General features: G+C 41.9%; 1 protein-coding gene across 1 annotated transcript in view; it reads left to right on the top strand.

Annotated features, from left to right (window-relative positions):
• Window positions 1-22,087, top strand: part of BTC (betacellulin) — a 40,522-nt gene that overhangs the window by 5,028 nt on the left and 13,407 nt on the right. Inside the window, exons 2-4 of the mRNA XM_061589440.1 lie at window positions 9,667-9,765; window positions 16,169-16,286; window positions 19,082-19,228. Of these exons, the coding sequence (XP_061445424.1) occupies window positions 9,667-9,765; window positions 16,169-16,286; window positions 19,082-19,228 (364 nt within the window). The remainder of the gene's footprint in view (window positions 1-9,666; window positions 9,766-16,168; window positions 16,287-19,081; window positions 19,229-22,087) is intronic.

The raw sequence follows: 22,087 nt of genomic DNA, 5'->3' as shown, positions 1-22,087 counted from the left end.
GGTAGGGTTGTCACTGAGCAGAAATCTGCCTTACTAGATACTTGGGGAGAATTCTCTGAGGTAAAAAGGGGAAACTGACAATGTTTTGTCCTATGGTGAGCCTCGTGCACTTATAGATACTCAGTTCCTCAAAGAAAAAGATCAATGCTCAAAACAGAACTGTGATTGCACCTTTAGGAAAAATTAGAGATTTCATAGGTCTATAAGTGAACTTCAGTGTTAATGGAGTTTGTATGTTCACTTTTAAAATGCAATCTTTGCTTAGCTTTTATGGCATGCATTAGGCTGTGGGCACACTAGTCGCTTCAAAAGCAGTGAGAATAGCTCTTTATGTTGCTTTTTGAAGCTACTCTGCCCTTGGCTGGGCGCAGGGCCAGTTCTAAAGGGCGGCCAGGTGGGGCACTGGCTCAAGGGCCCCTGGAGCTACAGGGGGGCCCTCAGCCTCCCCTCCCCTCCGCTCCCCTTCCCTGATCCGCGCCCCCCCACGACCACCCACCTACCTGTCTCCTGTCTTTTACCATTGCGCTTAACGAAGATAGCGGCCGCAGTTTCCCTAAGGTGCTGAAGCCCCTGCCGCCATCTTAGTTGATGGCAGAGATGCGGGCGTGTAGCACGCATGCGTGCCATCAACAAAGATGGCGGTGGAGGCGTCATCCCCTTAGGGAAATTGCGGCCGCCATCTTCGTTAAGGGCAATGGTAAAAGACAGGAGACAGCTGCATGTGTACCCGCACATGTGCACACGCCAGGACCCAGGGCAAGCTGATGCCCAAGGGCCCCGGCATGCCTGGAGCCAGCCCTGGCTGGACACACCTCTCTTCCCCATTGCTGACTTCAGACCTTTCAGGATGGCCCACAGCAATGTGTTGGGCTAATATTGTCTCTGCCTGAACTGACAGCAAAGCGTTTCCATTAGCCACACCTGGAAGACAAATGGGTTGATCTACCAACCACTTGCAAAGTCTCTCTGAAGCAAATTTTGGAAAAAGCACTCAAGCTGATTCCACCAGTAAAAGTAAAAGAGTAAAAAGGGGCAGAGACTGAGTAGCGTTATGTGCCCCTGTTTTCAGAAAACAGAGGTAGAGACACACTGGAACTGGCCCAACAGAAAGTGTGTCTCTGTCTTTCGATAGCATTTTGTTTTGTACTTGACACGTGTGTGATGGGAGCATTCAGGTATTTAAGTTGGAGGGTACTTGAAATAAAAGAAGTAAAAAAAGAATCTAAAGGCAACCAATCAGAGATGAGAGAGAAGAATGTTCACTTTTGGGTTTTGACAGCTAGGGGAAAAGGGGATTAATATTGAAAGAGACATAAACCAGGCCCCAGAGAAGAAGGGGCTACATGACCAAGGATGATTTAGACAATTAAGCAGCAAGCATCACAACACACTTGCTCACGTTGTCTTCACTGAAATCCTTGTTTATCTGATCAGTAATCAATTGAGAGAGCCTGTATATTAGTTTTAATTACATATCATATTATTACATTGGTCGCATATTGAAAAGTTAGAACCTCTTCTAGTTCTGTGACATTTGCTTTGGGATGTTGCCAATGATGAAACATGTTTTTCTGGAATTCCTGGAATGTTTTAATACCAGTACACTCTTAAGCTTAGTGATGAAACATTTTCCATACCTTTCTGTTCTGCTGCGCTCCCTTTCTTTGCTAGATGCTGCTACTGTCTGCCTGATTTACTAGAAATAATGTATACTCTCCTTTTTGCAGGTTTTGTTTTTGCTTCTACTGAACACTCTGTAGTTTGCAATTGCTTAAAGACAGAAATGATAGGAATGCAAACTTTAACGGGCTATTGCTATGCTGTGTCTCCACTGTTGCAGGCAGTATGCCCCTGAGTACCGGTTGCTGGGAATTGCAAGTAGGGAAAGCGCTATTGCACTCAGATTCTGGTTACAGGTTTCCCATAGGCTCATCCGCTCATCATATGCCTTTCTTATGTTCTTAATTAGTGGACTAATCAACAAGAGCTTTCACTACTTAATTGGCATGGCCCAAGTTTAATCAGTGGGGCTGGCTTTTGCGATTAGTTTACCGTGAACAGAAAAGAAAAAGAACAAACTTTTCATGCATGCATTTATTACATTGTAAGTTGTCTTATGATTCCTTCCAAATCTCAAAAACAAAAGGCACCTGTTTTGACGTTTTATACATTTATTTAATTAGTTAAAAGGCAAATGATTGATAAACCAATTTTTTATATTAACAGCTGTGTTAATATCGGTTTCTGAAGTGTTGCTGCTCTGAAGTCTGCAAAACACATTTCAAGTCAAATCTGATATTATTCCCTCTGTATGTGTTTTATAAAACTGGTATTAGATGGTTTTAGTTTTCTGTTGGAACACTTCCACTCTGTGGGCCATTGTTTAGTTTTCCATATTTGTTGACAAATTTTTGTCAAAATTTGGACAGATTCAGTCTCAGTAACTTGTAGCAGCTCTGTTGGTTTGCCATCTATTCCTGGTGATTTGTTTCTTCCAAGTATTTTAAGAGCAGCTTCCACGTCACATTCTAAAATTTCTAGTTCTTCATCATACAGTTCCTCTGTGAATGAATCTATCATCCTTTCATCTCTTTTATATAATTCTTCAATGTAATTGCTTCCATCTTCCTTTTATTTTATCTCAGTCAGTCAGTGTGTTCCCCTGTTGTTTATTCAACATCCCTACTCTTGGTTTAAATTTCCCTTTCATTTCTCTAATCTTTTGGAATAGGGCTCTTGTTCTACTTTTTTATTATCCTCTTCTATTTCTATATTGTAATAATTCTTTTTGTCCCTACATACTAGTCACTGTATTATTGCATTTAGGTTTCTGACCGTGTTTCTGTCTCCTTTTGCTTTTGCTTTCCTTCTCTCTTTAACCATTTTAAGAGTTCCATCAGTCATCCATTGAGGTCTTTCTCACTTTTTAAATAGAGGTATTGTCCTTTTGTGAGCCAGTGTGGTGTAGTGGTTAAGGTGTTGGACTACAACCTAGGAGACCAGGGTTCGAATCCCCACGCAGCCATGAAGCTCAGTGGGTGACCTTGGGCCAGTCACTGCCTCTCAGCCTCAGAGGGAGGCAATGGTAACCTACCTCTGAATACTGCTTACCATGAGTCGGAATCAACTAGAAGGCAGTACATTTACATATTGTCCTTCTGCATTCTTCCCTAATAATGTCTCTGACTTCAATCCATAGTTCTTCTGGTTCTCTGTCAACTAAGTTTAAAGCTTCAAAACTTGCAAGTAAAATAATGCTCAAGATACTACAACAAAGGCTCTTACCATATATGGAGCAAGAAATGTCAAATGCTCAAGCTGGATTTAGAAAGGGAAGAAGTACCAGAGATCATATTGCAAACATACGTTGGATAATGGAACAGACCAAGGAATTTCAGAAGAAAATCACCCTGTGCTTTATAGATTACAGCAAAGCCTTTGATTGTGTAGATCACAAAAAAAATGGAATGCTTTAAAAGAAATGGGGGTGCCACAGCATCTGATTGTCCTGATGTGCAACCTATACTCTGGACAAGATGCTACTACAAGGACAGAATATGGAGAAACTGATTGGTTCCCCATCGGAAAGGGTGTGAGACGAGTGTATTTTATTACCCTATTTGTTTAATCTATATGCAGATCATATGGAAAGCAGGACTGGACCAAGATATGCAGACAATATCATACTACTAGCAGAAACAAGTAATGATTTGAAACAAATGCTGATGAAACTGAAAGAGGAAAGCACAAAAGCAGGACTACAGCTGAACGTCGAAAAGACTAAAGTAATGACAACAGAAGATCTATGCAACTTTAAAGTCGACAATGAGGACATTGAACTTGTCAAGGATTATCAATGCCTTGGCACAGTCATTAACTAAAATGGAGACAATAGTCAAGAAATCAGAAGAAGGTTAGGACTGGGGAGGGTAGCTATGAAAGAATTAGAAGAGGTCCTCAAATGCAAAGATGTATCACTGAACACCAAAGTCAGGATCATTCAGACCATGGTATTCCTGATCTCTATGTATGGATGTGAAAGTTGGACAGTGAAAAAAGTGGATAAGAGAAAAATCAACTCCTTTGAAATGTGGTGTTGGAGGAGAGCTTTGCAGATACCATGGACTGTGAAAAAGACAAATGATTGGGTATTAGAATAAGGTAAACCAGAACTATCGCTAGAAGCTAAAATGATGAAACTGAGGTTATCATACTTTGGATACATGAGAAGACATGATTCACAAGAAAAGACAATAATGCTGGGAAAAACAGAAGGGAGTAGAAAAAGAGGAAGGCCAAACAAGAGATGGATTGATTCATCCATAAAGGAAGCCACAGACCTGAACTTGCAAGATCTGAACAGAGTGGTTTATAAGAAATGCTATTGGAGGTTGCTGATTCCTAGGGTTGCCATAAGTCATATTTGACTTGAAGGCACAAAACACACACAGTTTTATGTTTGTGTTTGGGTATGTACTCACTGGGTATTTTAAAATCGAATAAACCATCCATATGTCATTGTTTATGTAATCCAGTTTCACAGGCTGTTGGATCTCTAAGCAAATGGATGAAACTGTTTAGGGTTCTGTCCTGCACACAGGCTGCTTAAGGCTGCAGTCCCATGCATGCTTATTTGAGAATATCCCCCACTGATGTCAGTGAGACTGACTTATTTATTGTTTTATTTATTATTTAATTTATATCACACCCTCTCAGTAGGAGCCCAGGGCGGCAAACAAAAGCACTAAACACAAACACTTTAAAACATCATAAAAACAGGATTTAAAATATATTAAAACAAAACATGTTTAAAAACATTTTTTTAAAGATTTAACACCATCTTTTTTTAAAAAAAACAAAAGGTTTAAAAACATTAAAAAGCAATTCCAACACAGATGCAGACTGGGATAAGGTCTCGACTTAAAAGGCTTGTTGAAAGAGGAAAGTCTTCAGTAGGCGCTGAAAAGATAACAGAGATGGCGACTGTCTAATATTTAAGAGGGAATTCCAAAGGGTAGGTGCCACTACACTAAAGGTCTGTTTCCTATGTTGTACGGAACAGACCTCCTGATAAGATGGTATCTGCAGGAGGCCCTCACCTGCAGAGTGCAGTGATCAACTGGTTATATAAGGGGTAAGACGGTCTTTCAAGTATCCTCGTCCCAAGCTGTATAGGGCTTTGTATACCAAAACTAGAACCTTGAACTTGGCCCGGTAAATAATAGGTAGCCAGTGCAATTCTTTCAGAAGTGCAGTGATATGTTGGCGATACCCTGCCCCAGTGAGCAGTCTCGCCACCACATTTTGCACCAGATTCAGCTTCTAGACCAACCTCAAGGGCAGCCCCACATAGAGCTCATTACAGTAATCCAGCCGGGAGATTACCAGTGCATGGACAACAATGATCAGGCTATCCCAGTCCAGAAATGGTCGCAGCTGTCTTACCAGCCGAAGCTGGTAAAAGGCACTTCTAGCCACTGAGGTCACCTGGGCTCTAGCAACAAAGATGAAACGAGGAGCACCCCCAGATGATGGACCTGCTCTTGCAGAGGAAATATGACCCCATCCAAAGCGACTTATTTGACAACTTACCTGAACTCAGGAACCACCAACCCACAGCGTCTCCATCTTGCTAGAATTCACACTCAGTTTATTGGCCCTCATCCAGCCCACCACTGAGTCCAGGCAACGGTCCAGGTCTTGCACAGCCTCACCCGATTCAGATGTTACAGAGAAATAAAGCTGGGTGTTGTCAGGGTACTGCTGACACCCCACCTCAAAGCTCCTGATGACTGCTCCCAAGATGTTAAACAGCATGGGGGACAAGATGGTACCCTGCAGCACCCCATAGCACAACTGCCAGGGGGCTGAAAGACAATCACCCAATCCTGTTCTTTGAAAACGACCCTGGAGATACCCATCTCACCAAGTCAGCCCAGAAGGATACCATGGTCAATGGTATCAAAAGCCGCAGAGAGTTCCAGTAAGAATAACAGGGTCACACTCCCCCTGCACTTCTTCCGGTACAGGTCACGCATCAGGGCGACCAAGGCTGATTCACTCCCATAACCAGGCCTGAACCCAGATTGGAATGGGTCAAGATAATCTGTTTCATCTACGAGTACTTGCAATTGCTGCACCACAATCCTCTCCATCCCCTTCTCTAAGAAGGGGGTATTTGTGACTGGTTGGCAGTTGTCACAAACCATTGGGTCCAGGGTGGGCTTTTTCAGGAGAGGTCAGTTCACTGCCTCTTTCAGGGCTCCTGGAACCTCTTTCTCTCATTCCCAAGAAGTTGCAGCAGATGTTGTACTGGATACCTCACTGGGGACCACAGTAGATGTGGATGGGGCATCAAGATTGCTGTGGAGGCAAGCAGCCTTACCCTCAGTGCCTTGCAAACAATTCACAGTGGGCCTCCGAAGGGTGTAAAACTCCATCTCCTGGAGTTGATGTCAACAGACCCCTGACTATACGGGAAAGCTCCATTGGATGGCTACTTGAGGATTCGATGGTGGCAGAGAAATAGGCCTTCTTTGCCGCCCTCACAGCCACACAGTAGGCACAGTTATGATGTTTTATGTGTGCCCAATCAGCCTCACAGCACGTCTTTTGCCATTTGTGTTCTAGCCATTGCCCAGCCTGTTTCATTGCCCTCAGCTCACTGGTGTACCAAGGTGCAAACCGGGCTCCACAATACCACAGAGAGCTCTCGGACAACTGTGTCAAGAGCCCAACGCGCCTGCTGTTCCACAGCATGACAAGGGCTTCAATAGGATTACCTGCTCTATGAACTGGGAACTCCCCCAGGGCATTCACCAGTCTGACTCGCATATAGACATACATAGGATCAGATTGCACATTCCACCAGTGGGATTTAAGCAGTCTAATGGTGTGCAGGATTGTAGTCAAAATCTATAAATTCTTCTCATAAACTCATTGTTTAAAATGTGCAAAGGGGTAATGGTTTGTGTGTTCCCTTCTTCTGATGTGTTTATCTCATAACTAGAATGGATTTTGTAAGTCTGTTACAGTAACACAGTTAAATCTGTCATTCTGTAAAAATACTTTTATAAATTTTTGAATCAGGAATGGTAAAGCTGAAATGCAATCCTAAAATTAATTAAGTGTAAGACTTCCCCTGTTTCATCTCATACTAGAGAGAGTGTATGGATGTGGAAAGAACAGTCAGCAACATCCATAGCACGTATCACAATGACTCTCAGTTAATAAAGTATTGTTGTGGCCTTTGGTTGATTATTCTTTTAGCAGGCAGATTTTAGGCCTGGGTGGAAAGTTTTCAGATGAGAACTTTTGGCTGAAATTTAAAGGAGATTGTAAATTACCCTGAAGTTGCCTCCAATTCATCTTATATTTGTAAATAAAGCAAAGACTACCAAAATGCCATTGGCTTCCAAGTGTGCTTTCATCCAAGGGAAACTAAACCAGTGTCATACTACTGGCCCAGTAATTTCTCACTGCTTGGGGAAGTGGAGAGCATGTAACACTGATGATAGAGGTGGGATTATGTTTCCCTGCCGAGAAATTTCAAGCTGGTATGATTGAGCCAGAATGGAGAAAGTAGAAGGAACAATGCTATTGCAAATAGAGTTGTTCCAATAGCAAGGTCAGCAACAAACGTAAGCTTTCACCAGTTTAGAGAGGAACTTTTAATTTTAAATCGTACACAAAAGAAAAAAACACAATTGCATTACAGTTAGGGGAAGGGATTGGGAGGGAAGTGGAATGTCTTATAGCAAATTTTGTGTCATAGACGTGTATTAATTAAGGCAGACCAAATGTTTCCACGAGTCTTCAGATTTATCTTGGGTATAAGGTTGATTCAAAAAGAGATAACGAGTAGAGTTCTGAAACTCATTGGATTGAGAGAGAGGGCTTCTGTTTCCTGCAAATCTCTCTCTTTTGGCTCCCTCCCTTCCTCGCCCCCCCCGCCCCAGCTCAGTGAAGAAAGCCCAGAAAGAGCAGAGAAGTTCAGCACCCCATCCTCTTTCCCCCTGCTTTCATATTGACATCACCTTGACAAACATGTCTTTTTCTCTATTAGCTGTTCAAAGCCTAGAGAAAAATATCTTAACATATTTTGAAAACAGGTGTTTGAGAGGTGCATCTGTCAAGATGTGTTGCATGATATCTGGAGACATCTGTATTAGAGTGAAAAGTTGTTGCAAGGGGGCAGAAGGATTCAAGAGCATGGCATGAATTTGAATAGTTCTCTTTTGTGCTGTTCTGGCTGTGACTGCAGATATGATGTCATTTCTTCACATAATGGTTGCTTGCCTTGTTATCGGGGCTCATATTTCTGTGCCTCTCACATTGCTCCTCAGTGTCTTCCAATCTGAATCAGTTCCAGATCTTAGCTCCCTTTCTTCATAAAAGCAGAGCTTGGAAAAGTTACTTTTTTAAAACTACAACTCCCATCAGCCCCAGCCAGCATAGCCACTGGATTGGGCTGATGGGAGTTGTAGTTCAAAAAAGTAGCTTTTCCAAGCTCTGTAATAAAAGTAATGCTTGGAGGAGGAAATGTTTCCTTGAAGACATGAAAATGCAAAGGACCTTCCTCCTTTTCCTGTTTGTTAACAGTTGCTGTCCTGTGCGCACACAACAGGTTAGTTGGCAGTTCAACCCATTCAAATGCTGATGTTCAGCCAAGTCTTGTATCAGTAGATTCCGTCCCAGGGTGAAGTGCCTGTGTGGAGAGCCCAGGATTATATCATATTGGAATTCTAAGAAGTAGTTTGAGTCATCATAAGTTGCTTTGTTGAGGGGTGGACTTGGGCTGCTCTTCCATCCTTTTGTATTCCTGAAGCTTTGGTTGACTTCTAACAACTCTTGGCCTCAGTTTGTTTTCATCAGTTGTGGGTGGAAAAGTAACGAGTTAAGAGGGGAGAACTTTGGTCATTTAATGGTGGGAAAGGGATGGAATCACATGAGACGGGGTAAGACTGGGGTGAAGACAATTGACTGGAAGAGTTACTGTGGGCTGTCTCATTGTCTAATCTTTCCCTCCCCTGAGGAGCTTCTTGGGACCTTCATGCTCCTCTCAGTATCTCACTTTTGCTAATGTGAAATGCAAGCAACCTTTAAAAAATAATAATTTTGTGTTCTCTTTCCCTGTCCCCCAATGCCATTTCACACAGTCTTTAGCATGCCAGTACTGGCCATGTTAATTGCCAAGGATTGCTTCCAGGGGACCAGTCAAAGAAACTCTTGTATATTGTGTATTTATAGATGACTAACCTGTGAGGACAGGTGTGCTGTGTTTGTGAACTGGCTTGCAAGGCCATGTTAATAACACACTTGTGAACAAAATGTATCCTTGAGGTTAGTTTATGTGCAGTGCAATCCTGTGCATGTTTACTGAGAAGTCTAACTGTGTTCAGTGGGACTTACTCCCAGGTAAGTGTACATAAGATCACAGCTTTCATGGAGGATCCAGTTTTGTCTTGGAAGTAGCCCTCTGTTTCAGCAGTGATTTCAACTACAGGTGTGATAAAGATGTCGAGTGATGAAATAGGGCAGAAAATCTGTCCATATTTCCACATAGCAGTGCCTGGCAGAACAAACTTTATTGAAGGATAAGTAAATAGGTTCTTGAAATATATTTGTGTAATGCTTTTGCTTTCTTTCTGTCCTCCCCCCCCCCAGGCATTGCCATTTTCAACTCTGTGACTGGCAATGGAAATGCAACAACTGAAGACGAAACCAAGAGGCTCTCCTGCACCTACCCCAATGGAAACTGTACAGGTAACGTATGGCTTATAGTAATGTGATGATGCAGTCCTAAAGCAACATACACCATATCCTAATCTCTCCAAGCTGGTGTCTCTCCCCACTCTTTGGCTGAGGTGGCCTTAAGCTAGCATAAATGGTTAGCCCAGGTGTATCTACTCTGGTGTACGTTATGTTGGTGCAAAGGGTTAAAAGGGCATGTCAAAGGTGGGGAATGAGCATGTGAGGGGAAGGGAGGCAAACACTTTATTATAAATAATACTATACTATATCAAGGCTGCTCTCTTCATATCTTCCTTGTCACTCTGTCACCTCTCAACTGATTTATGCTAGTCTCATTTCAGGTTAGGAATACTCCTGTAAATTGGCAGATTCCTCAACTAAAATGTTAACTGCAGATTAAAATGTGTCTCTTAATTGTTTGGGACCAACATCTAGTTTGCGCAATCATTCTGGATCCCTTCTGCCTATGTCCAATGTGATGAAAGGAAGACTTAAATGTTGCTTTTCATTGCAGAATATATCCAAGGCCAGCAGATATTTTGCAATTCAGGCTGAAATCGATGAAACTAGAATGACAGGCTCTGCCTCCACCTACTGTTGCCCGCCCTACCTTCCACCCCACCCATCCCAGTGGGCAGCAACCACCACTGGATAGCAGCACTCTGCAACTTTAATAGGGAACCATAAACGATAGTATCTCAAACTGGTTATGTATCTCAAACTGGTTATGCCACCCTGGGGTCCTGCTGGGAGGAAGGGCGGGATATAAATCAAATAATAAATAAATAAATAAAACAAATAAAACTGGATTGAGCAAATAATGAGGATGAAAATAATTATTCCTATTTTTAAAAAATGTGCTCTTGTTTTCTCTCTACATACAGTAACAAAATCTTGAATGTATTACTTTGTTTTCCCAGTTCTTGCTTTCTTTTCTTTTTTGCATGCAACATATGACATTTCATCAGGGTATATAAATTTTGAGCTGTACTTGATTTGAGCTCTAACAACTTGTCAATTAACTGTTGATTAAAAATTTTATATACTGCAAAATGTCAGTTAAAGTGTTGGACGGAGGGTCCTAAAAAGAGGGGGCTCACTCAAGTATGAGGAATGTTAATAATCAAAAAGCTACAGGTCACTGTTGGAAGGAAAGGCCCCCACATAAGCAGCAGATATTGCACTTCTGTCTTCATTGACACTACTTTGAATCACTCACTTGTCAGTGCCTGAGTTCAAACAATTTGCTAAGCCTTTCATTGGTGGCGGGCCAACATGCCCCCTCCCATTCCCTCCATTGTAACAACGTTGTAATTCATAAGCTGGGTGTGCCATGCCAGTGCTGGATCATGCACAGGGGCGGAAGGGAAGAAATCTTGTGACTGAGTGCAGCATTGGCTCATGCACTCCTCCACCATTGCAAGGCCTAGTATATTGGGTGAAGTGGGACCACAGTGCATAGTCTCTATTAACAGGACGTCATTTAACCAAAATTTGCTTTGAATTCCAACCAAAGGGTTCTCCAGTCCCATGTGGCACTCCTTCACCCGTCTCAAGGCTTCTTGACAGTCAATCCTTCTGTGACATGGAAGCCACTAAATCAATTGCAGGCAGAGGGACTATGATTCCTTTTCATTCCCACACTCTTATATCATTAGTTACACACCCTTGCAGATTACACTTACTACCTGAAGACTGTGAGCATGCCAACTGCTTAATATTTTCCTTTTCGTTAGGTTTTGAAGGATAGTGGTTTCCCCTGTTTTAGCAATGCATTAGAATGAAATGGCTTTTTTAAATGAACAAATGTAAGGTTAAAGAGATATATGGATATTGATTTCAATTGTGTATTGTCTGCCTTTCAGTTTCCTGGGGAAAGGGATTGACTGTTAAACCACTCTGAGAATTGTAGCTCTGTGAGGGGAATAGGGATCTCCTAACAACTCTTAGGACCCTTAACAAATTAGCATTCCCAGGATTCTCTGGACTGTTTAAAATAGTATGACACCACTTTAAATGGATAGTACAGATGGGACCAGATTAACAGAAGAAAAAAATACAGTTTGCTACCCAAAGGAGTTTATAAGCTAAATTACACCACAGAGAGGAAGTTGGAAGGGAAGGAAAACAAGAAGAATGTATAGGCAGTTCAGTTATGTGCACCTAGGCTTAGTTTCAGTAGGCGATGAGGACAAAGGGTTCCAGTGTAGACCCATTGAAAATAATGGACATAACCAACTTTCATCCACTGATTTCAGTGGGTCTACTTTGAGTATAGCTTAGGTGGCTACAACCCCTAAAAGTTTTGCTAAAATGTTGGATTTTGAGGAAGGATTTGGAGAAAGAGGTGGCATCATCTTGTTGTTCTGGGAGGCAACTCCTGGTGTATGGGGCAGCAAATGAGAAACAGCAGGGTCATTTTAAGAGAGCAAGATGGGTGAGGGTGGCGAAGCTGGAGACGTAAAGATTGGTATGGAGGGCAGTGATGTCATCAGCTGTTTGAAGTAAGGGGGACCTAGTTCATGGAGGTTTAGAAGGTATTGTAACTTCCCGACTTCCGGGAAGGATTGCTTCGCTTGTGCCTGCCTCTGAGACGAGCTCTCGTCTCAGAGGAAGCTTTTTCAGTTTTAAAACCAGTCAAAAGGTTTTTTTTGACTGGTAAAAACTTTCTCCCAGGCAAGGGAGAAACGAAGAGATCATCCACAAGCTTCGTTGTGTTTGTTGGGGGACTTGAATTCATTAGGATTGCCTATGAACGAAGGACCAGCCAGCAACGTCGGACGGAGCCAGGGAATTTCAAGCAAGCTCAAACTGATTAAGCGAGACGTTTTTCTTTTCTTCAAAGAAAAACAGATTTTAACAGGCAAGCATTCTTCTGTCTATCCTTATCATTTGGCTTAAATTGTTGCAGTAAAAGAGATTTGTTAAAAGAATCAACAGTAAAGAATCCCTGGGTGAGTTATAACTTTTCTCTTTTATACACGGAATTAAGGCGGAAGGAAATCGAAATAGCTTATCTTTGTTTTTATTGCAAAAAGCTGGCCTGGAATTAAGCATTATAAAGATACAAACGGATGAGAGACATCTAATCTGAGGAGAAAAATTTTGATTTATATGAACTTTTGAGTATTATATGTCTGGGACTATTTTTTCTGGTCTACTTCATTTTGACGAATCTGCTTGTTCTTTATGCCACTAACTATTTGGATGCTGTGAACTAAATTTGTTTTGCATTCTTGGACACATAAGAGATAAGGCAGTTTGTGCTGTCTACATTATGATGTCGTCAGGTTTGGAATATTAACTCCTTTGTTGCTGGAAAAAGAAATAAATTGCTCTTTGCTTGGGAATAGTGCTATATTAGAAATTGAAGGGTTTTTTTTCTTCTTGGTTTTAAAAATGACAATTAAGAAAGTGGCTGAGACACTGGATGTAAATATGTTTCAGAAAATAATGGATGAGATTGAGATAACGAAACAAGAACTGAGACATGGCAAACAAGAGATGAAAATTGAATTTGGCAAAATGAAGCAGGAGCTGAAAGAAATAGGGGATTTTATGAGAGAGGAGGTTGATGAGATCAAAGATATAACTAGACAAGCAATAGAAGAAGAAAGAAAAATTAAAGGGAAGATGCAAGTCCTGGAGATTGGAACAGATATATCAAATGTGGAACTGGAAAAAGATTTGGAGTTTATGGACCTTAGAGATAAAGATTACTGTTTGGAATTCAGCGTTGTCCCTGAAGAAATTGATGAAGATATCAGAGATAAAGCTATCAATGTTTCAAAAAAATTTCTGGACTGGAATGATGTGATGGAGCTTGAAACAGAGAAAATTTATAAAATTAATTACAGATATGTGACAATGGAAAAACTCTCAAGAGATGTGCTAGTGCATTTCGTAAAAAAGAGGAACAGAGATATGACTTTACAACAACATTTCAGTAACACATTCAGAATTGATGGCAAGGAAATATTTATGAGGAAGGAAATTCCCATCAGACTCTTATTATATGACTATGATTATGACAGCAAGATTATTATGGATGCAAGGATGGAAGATGGAAGATGGAATTAACACTGATAATGGAAGAATGGCTATTGAAATTACTGGACCTAGCAGACTTGATGAGATGGATTAATCGACATGTTTATTTGGAGAAAAATCGATGGATATATTTCTTAAGGAGTGGAAACCTCTCTTTGACTTTTTGCGGAAAGAATAAAGTGATGTTAATGAGATTTGATGATTAATTAAGATAACTACTGGAGGAAAGTGATTTTGTAATATATTAAGAGACAGGTTTGTTATATATTATAGACCTATAACTGATCTGCGACAAATCGGAAGTCAACATTTTATTTTATTGTATTAGTTATTATTTTGTTTTGTTTTGTTTTGTTTTTTGAAACTTTGAATAAAAATTAATGGAAAAAAAAAGAAAAAAGAAGGTATTGTAACTTCCCTTATTAGTCACACTGGAGAACAGAGAAATAAACTGCAGTGCTGCTGACAAGTTTAAACGACGCAGTTACCCTTGCTGCTCAAAAAGGCTTGCAGGCCTTCCTGCTTACCCTTTTATCTCAGGCCTTGCAGTAAGGCCTTTTACAGCAGTGGGAAATAGAAACCAAAAGGCATCATTCTGGCTTTCCTGTGTTGTTGGGATGTGTGGTGTAAAATCAAATGTTAAGCACACCTTTGAGACATGTAGGAGGATTTGTGCCACCACCTTAAAGGTCTTCCCTCTTTCCATTTTTCTGTGCAGTATTTCAGCCTGCTCTGGGAGATGTTCCAAGTTTCCAGAGGAGCTTAGGTGTGACATATGTAAGTCACTCTTGGAGTGAGAAGATGGAGGAAAGTCCCACGAGGAACATAAGAACCTGCCTTATGCTGAGTCAGTCCATCTAGCTCAGTATTGTCTGCACTGACTGGCAGCAGCTGTCCAGGGTTTCAGGCGGGGGTCTCTCCCAGCCCTACCTGGCGATGCTGGAGGTTGAACCTGGGACCTTCTGCATGCGAGGCAGATGTTCTACCACTGAGCTATGGCCCTTCCCCAAAGCAATCAGAGAATCAGCATGGTGTAGCAAAGAAAGTATCGTAAATGGGCTGAGGAGATTGGGTTTCAATGCTTGCTCAGGACGGCCTCCTCGGGCAAGTCACTCTCTCTCACCTACCTCAGAGAGTAGAATCACTTATGCTGGGTGCCCCTTCCATCATAGTTCCCATCATCAAAGCCTCCCCCCCTTATGTGCTCGAGGTGTACAAATGTGAGGCCAGAGCGAGTGCGCCCATGCCATGTGGTCTATCATGCAATGACAGCTGCTGGCTCCGTGTCGGTGGGGCAGTGGAATCTGCGTCAGGGTTTAGACTGAACTTTCAAGGAGCCGTCCAAGGTGCTGAAAGTGTGGCTCAGCATCTTGGACGGCTCCTTGAAAGTTCAGAATGAAACCTGGAGCGGATTCTGCTGCTCCACTGACATGGAGCCGCCAGCTGCCAGTGCCGTCATCTGTATTAGGATCTCACTGTCATGGTGCTGTGACTGACTGCGGAGTTAGTCTGAATCATTTGCTCCGTCACAGCAGCATGGGTGGAGCAGGAGGAGGTGGTGCAGTGGGGCTGTTCTGCTCTTCATTGGGTTCAGTGGAAGCATTTTAACTTACACAACTGTTTTGTCAGCCAGAAGAGGAGTCTGAGGAAATAAGGGATTTGTCACCACTCTGCTGTGGCTCTCTGAAGAGTTGCATCACTGGTAGGGAATACCGGTGTATTCCTGATGCAATGCTGGCATCGGAGCACTAGTGGAGCTGCATGTCAGGATAATCACAGGGAGCTTTTGCCACATTCATACCCTCCCCAGTCAAGTGTATTTGGAGCATAGGATTGCACCATTAGAGAGAGAGAGTGTGTGATTATTCCTTCTGATTTAATGTTGGTTAATTCCTTTGTTGACTGTGTTCTCCAACTTCTGGAATTAAATTATTTATTGGGCACTTCCCCCCCCCCAAAAAAAGCCCTAGGTGGCAACTCTTCTACATTCAGAACACAAGTACAGCGCTGTAATGACAAATCAGTTGTGAGATTTAAAAAAAACTGGCTTGAAGTATGGGGGCAAGTGGAATTCACCCACCCCTCTGAAAACATTTTGCTGTTGCTTTTTTTCTAGAGGGAATTCTCAAACAGGGTTTGGGGAAGGGGGCTGACTACCAGCCCCCTCCGTTGTGTGTGTATGGTGTGTGTTGGGGCTGTGATTACAGGCCAAAAACAGAATGTCAAAATGCACAGAAAGGGCACGGCTGTTCGTGAGCCCACTAAGCCATTAGAGCTGCATAGATCAAACATAGAAGTCACTTGTGTTGTATAGTTACCTTTCTGGTAGAGCCTAATGTGTGTTCCCCCACTTTTTTCCTTCTAGATGGCACCACAGAACTGAGGTACGGAGGTCATTTTTCTAAGTGCCCCGAGGAGTACAAGCACTACTGTATCAAGGGAAGATGCCATTACGTTGCAGTGGAACAGACTCCAGCATGCGTGTATGTGGACGTTCCAAAGCATTGAAAAAGACATTGCTTATACACAGCTGAATTCTGGCATGACTGGCTCTCTGGAAATATTTGGCTAATGGCATATTTGCAAATTGAGCCTGTTCTTTCTCAGCTAGCCTTTCAGGTCTAGAGCTTCTTCCAGAGTGTCAAAAATATTTTGAAAGACATAATGCAGCCGCTCCTACTGAAATGCAAGTGTGAAAATTCCAAGTCTCTTCCCAATTTGTCTTTAATGTCAGCAAGTGACCAGAATCTTCCACGTTAGATAATAATGACTATTTTCACTAAAAGGTCACTTGGATGACACTATCTGGAAAAGGAAGTTTGTTCCCAAGTTGTTGTTGTTTTCAGAGAGAAAGTGGCTGTGGAATAGAGAGACTCTCAGCTTGTTCCTATGTCCTTTGCTCCCCAGACCTTTGTCTATGTCCTTTGTACCTGGAGAAACATCTGGAGCAGGTCTTGTGCACATCCTCCTTTTCCTCTCAGTGTGGAGAGAAATTAAGAACTGAACTGAGAGGTCCTGTGTTACATTAAATGGACACTAATATAAAAACAAAAGGGGGGTGGGGAAGCAACATATAATAGATAAGCCATCTTCTCCACATTATGGTTAGAGGGATAGCAGATGGTGATCTGAGCCCTGAGGGTCAGTGCTGATATTGCCCAAGGTATAACATTGGGAGGGCAGTTAACAAATGAACACCATATTAAATTACAGCTCCACAATGTACTTGAACATAAGAAGAGCCTGCTGGATCAGACCAGTGGCCCATCTAGTCCAACATCTGATTATTTCAGTGGCCAACCAGATGTCCATGGCAAGCCTGAGTGCAAGAGCACTCTCCCCTCCTGTGGCTTCTGGCAACTGGTTTTCAGAAGCATACTGCATCTGACTATGATGGTACTTATCATAGGTACTTATCATAAGCGGGGAGCTATAATGATTTATTTCATGAAGTTTACACTTGCAGTCTGGCACTACAATATCTCTCCTTCCAAATGAACTCATCTGCTCACTCAGATGATCAACGGTGGCTCTGTTTCATGCCCCTCTGCTCTTTGGGGCATGGTGGGTGGTTACATGAGAAGGTTGTTTAGCTTGAGAAGAGAAGACTGAGGGGAGATGTGATAGCACTCTTCAAGTACTTGAAAGGTTGCCAGGATCTCTTCTTGATCAATCCAGACTGTAGGACACGGAATAATGGGCTCAAGTTACAGGAAGCCAGATTTCAGCTGAACATCAGGAAAAACTTCCTAAATGTTACAGTGGTACGACAATGGGACCAATGACCTCAGGAGGTGGTGGGCTCTCCAACATTGGAGGCATTCAGGAGGTAGCTGGACAGCCACCTGTCAAGTATGCTTTAATTTGGATTCCTGCATTCAGCAGGGGGTGGACTCAATGGCCTTATAGGCCCCTTCCAACTCTACTATTCTATGATTCTGTGCTCTGGAATGTCTGCAGGAGGTCTCTCACTGATTGGTTAATAGGGCGGTTGTGAAACCCCCTCACCCCCCTAGCCTATATTTGCCATCTTATTTGCAGATGGCAAAAATGGGGGAGCGACATCTCAACAGTTATTTGTGGGGTGTGTGACATTTGAGGTTAAGGCAAAATTCATTAGCCTGGTGCTCCTGTCAAAAACTTGGCAAAAAAGGGTGTTCATAGCTTTCTTGCCGGTAGCTGCATCTCTCCCTCCCTCCCAATTTCCTCTGGAATTGTACTTATCATCATTGTAGTGTTGTTCTTGAGGGGAGAAAATTTGGTGACCGCTTGCTAAATGGCAGTAATGGCAACAAATAAAACAAAAATAGGAAACATTTTGCTGTGTCACCACTGGCAAGCTCCCCTGAAACTGGCCCCTGATGTGCAGCCCCAGTTTTGGCCTCAGCTCCTAAATTTAATTTGGGATTGTAAGCTTTCACCTCGGCCTTAATTTTAGATGCTCAGTGAAAACACTGTCTTGTCAAATGGCTTTTAGGTTTGGTAACTGAACCTCTTTGATATTACTGCCTCTTGGTGCCTATCTCATGGATGTTTGTTTTCTTTTTCACTGCTTATTAGTTCTTATGCTGTTGTTGTTTTTGTTTATACTGTCAGCTGCCTCAGAGTTCTTGATAGACAGAAAGGCACATAAAATACTGGGGATTCTTAGTGAGAAGATTTAGTAATGGCAGATGATCTTGAAACAACAGCTTAGTCTTCTGACCTTCCCCTGCAATAGGCAGCCACCAGAGAGTAGCACAGAGTTTGCTTGTTTTAAAGAAGCTTCTAGGCCTCTATTTCAAAATGTTCAAAATAACTTACAACATCAAACTTTTATAAACAATGACAGCAGAAAACCAGAACATAATCTCAATAAGAGATCTCAATAAGATCCAAGCAAAGTAGTAAAAATATTAAAACAAGCAGAGAACTAGATGTGGCCTCTCCCATGGAGGCAATCTGAAAACACTCATAAAACAGATGTTTCAAGCTAGCAAACCTCCCTATTAATTCCATAACTGCGGTGTTGCTGTGGAAAAGGCCCTACACCTACAGACTTAGCTTTACACAGTGACGTCAGTCTAAGCAGAGCAAGGGTTGAGCAGACGGAGACTGACTTATTCCCCTTCCAAAATGAGGCTGGCAATGGGATTGTAAATCTGACTTTTTCTGATCTGCCTCTGTGCAAAGTATCTGCAGGGGCTATCTGGCAGGTAGAGACTTTAGCATTGCAAGGAAGGGGCTCTAGCCACAATGTGGTTTATGTATCTTCACTTCTCCTGTCTCTCTTTTACAGCTGTGAGAAAGGTTACACTGGTGCACGATGTGAGAGGTTGGACCTGTTTTACTTGAGAGGAGATGAAGGTCAAGTTGTGGTGATTTCTTTGATAGCTGTTATGGTGCTGCTTATTCTCCTGATTGCATGTATATGCACTTCCACTCAGTAAGTATGCTGATGTGAAAGCACAGGGAGTTCACTTTGGTGTTCCTTGGCTTCAGTTATTAATAACTGAACAGCTTATCAGTAAAAGGTTCCTAGTGCTCCAAAAGTAGCTATATATTATTTTTTAAAGGGGAAATGTTGCTTATATCTTTTTAAGTCGCTTGTCTGAGCTTGGGTTTCCAGACCCAGGACCGGCCTTTAACCCCAGTCAGAAATATGAAACCCACTTTTGATTTTTTTTTACTATTGCCATTTTCCCTTCTACTCATATCTGTCTGGGTCTGTCATAAGGGCAGAAGAGCCCTGCAGCATCCAGCTTCCCATAATGGGCAACCAGATGCCTCCGGGAAACGCACAAGCAGGGCAAAACTGTTACAGTTCTCTACTGTTGTTCCTCAGCTGATATTCAGCGGCATACTTGGAGGCTACATTTTAGCTGTGATGAGACCCAAAGATAGGCTTATTTATCCTCCATGCATTTGTCTAATTCCCTTAAACGCCATCTATAGTGCCCATCACCATATCTTGTGGCAGCAAATTCCATAACTTAATTATGTCTTGTGAAAAGAAGCACTTTTTTGGTCTGTTCTCAATCTCCTGCCAGCTGGTTTAATTGGACGAGCCTGAGTTCTCTAGTATTCATATAAGCGGGAGGAAAAGCTTCTTTCTACATTTTCCATTCCACATGTAATTTTTTAAACTTCTATCATCTTTTCCCTTGATTGTTTTACCCCAGCTCTACAATGCTCTCTTTGACATGGGCAACTAGATCAGTGTACAGTATGCAAAATGTGGCATTATGATACTGGAATTTTTAGTTTCAAACCCTTTTCTAATATGGAGTATCCCTTTTTCACAGCTGCTGTGCACTGAATTGATGATTTAATTAGCTACCCACCATTAGCCCAATATGTCTTTCCTGGTTCATCATCACCAATTCCACTCTATCAGTATATATATGGATTTAGGATTTTATTTTTTGCCCCAATGTGCGTTTTGCTTCCCTTGCCCCTAGATTTGAGAGTTTCTTTTGGAGCTGTGGATCACTTGAGTTTTCACCATTCTGAACAGTCTGGTGTCATCTATAAATTTGGCTGCTTCTCCGCTCACCCTATGCTAACGATTAAGCCGTAATAAATATAAATGCCATAAATGAATAAAATAACTACAGGTTATTTATGAATAAGAAACACCAGTCCCAATATAGGTCACTGAAAGACTCCACTGCTTACTTTTCGCCATTGTGAGAACCATTGTCTTGTTTCTACTTCCTCTTCTTCAACTAATTACCAATCCATAAGATTTCTTATTCCATGTCTACTAAGCTAATGTAGGAGTTGTTGATGAGGCACTTTAGTAAAAGCTTTTCAGAAGTCCAAGTATCGAACACCTGCCAGATCACCTTTATCTCTATTTTTGACACACCAAAATAACTCCAAAAGGTTGGTGAAGCAGGATTTCTCTTTGTAGAAGCCATACTAATTCTTCAGCAAGACACATTCTTCTATATGCTTAACTTTGTTATTTTTAATCATTGGTTCCAGTTTAACCAGCAAATACGTTAAGCTAACTGGCCTGCAATTTCTTGGATCCCCCCAATCCTTTTTCCAAAATCTGTCTTATGGCTACTTTTAAGCCCTCTGATAAGGAGGCTGATTTTAAGGACAAGTTTCATATTTTTATTAGAAGACCAGAAATTTCAGATTTGAATTGTTTCAGAATTCTTGGATGGATGCCATCTGGATTCAGTAACTAGAAAATCTTCAAATTGTTAATAAGCCTTACAAGTTTCATCTTTTTCCACCTATATTTGACTCTGTTCTTTAGATGCCATCTCTTGTTCAGTTCAGGCACAGGTGTTTGTTCTACATCTTCAGCGAAGACTGATACTACTTACTCATCCAGCTCCAATGTGATATCCATCCTCCTTTAGCACTCCTTTTTCAACTTTGCAGTCTTCCATTCCAACCATCTCCCTGGCAGGTTTCCTGTTTCTGAAGTTCTTCAATATTTTCTGGTTGGTTTCAATGTTTTTAGCAACATGTTCCTCATTTATTTATTTATTTTTGCTTGCCTTATCAGCAAAGTTAAATTTGTTTTGAAGAGTGGACAGTGCTCATTAAATTTACATGGACTTGTAACCATTGGACCACCTAAGGGATGTGTGTAAATTGCAGGGAGAGGATTTCTTACTGGTCTGAACCCCTGTTATCCTGAGAACTCATTTTGACTGGGCGATGTGCCACATGATTCACGGACCATGAGTATAATGTCAAAGTATTTTTATTTACAACATGCTAAGCAAAAGAGAGCCACACTAACATAATAAATCACAATTCCTGTTTCTCTAGGTATCCCAGAGTCTGGTTTTTTTTTTTTTCAAATGAGCAGCTGCGGCAATCTAAGTGGTAATTCCAGAGCTTGGGTGGTGTTACTCTTCAAGAGGTAGCTCGGCCAATCTGGAACATGCTTAAGATCCCAGCCCATGCTTCGGTCTGGAGCTTTCAAAGCAAGTCCAGGATCTCGGCTTGTTCTTCAGTAGTTTAATAAAGGGATGATTCCGCTTGGGTTATCTTGCCTCAGTTGCCTTCTCTCCACAGATAGTTTGCCTGCTTCTATTGCTGACTCTTGAGAAACTGATTGTAAGCTCTCTGAATGTTCCCTGAAGGAATGGTGTAGTGAATTCTCTACCACCTCCTATCAGTAGCTCTTTGATTTCAACCAGCATCTAGCACAAAGCCCTCATGCTCCTCCATCACTTCCAACAGCAGTCCCTCTTTGCTGAGCTATATGAGGGAGCAGTTTAGGCCTTCCTCAAGAAGATTCCTCTCTAAGAAGCCACAATAGAAACATCTCAAA

The sequence above is a fragment of the Rhineura floridana genome, chromosome 11, assembly GCF_030035675.1.
Source record: "Rhineura floridana isolate rRhiFlo1 chromosome 11, rRhiFlo1.hap2, whole genome shotgun sequence".
NCBI lineage: Eukaryota > Metazoa > Chordata > Lepidosauria > Squamata > Rhineuridae > Rhineura > Rhineura floridana.
The sequence above is the reverse complement of the archived record's forward strand: the minus strand, read 5'-3'. Positions and strand labels throughout refer to the sequence as shown.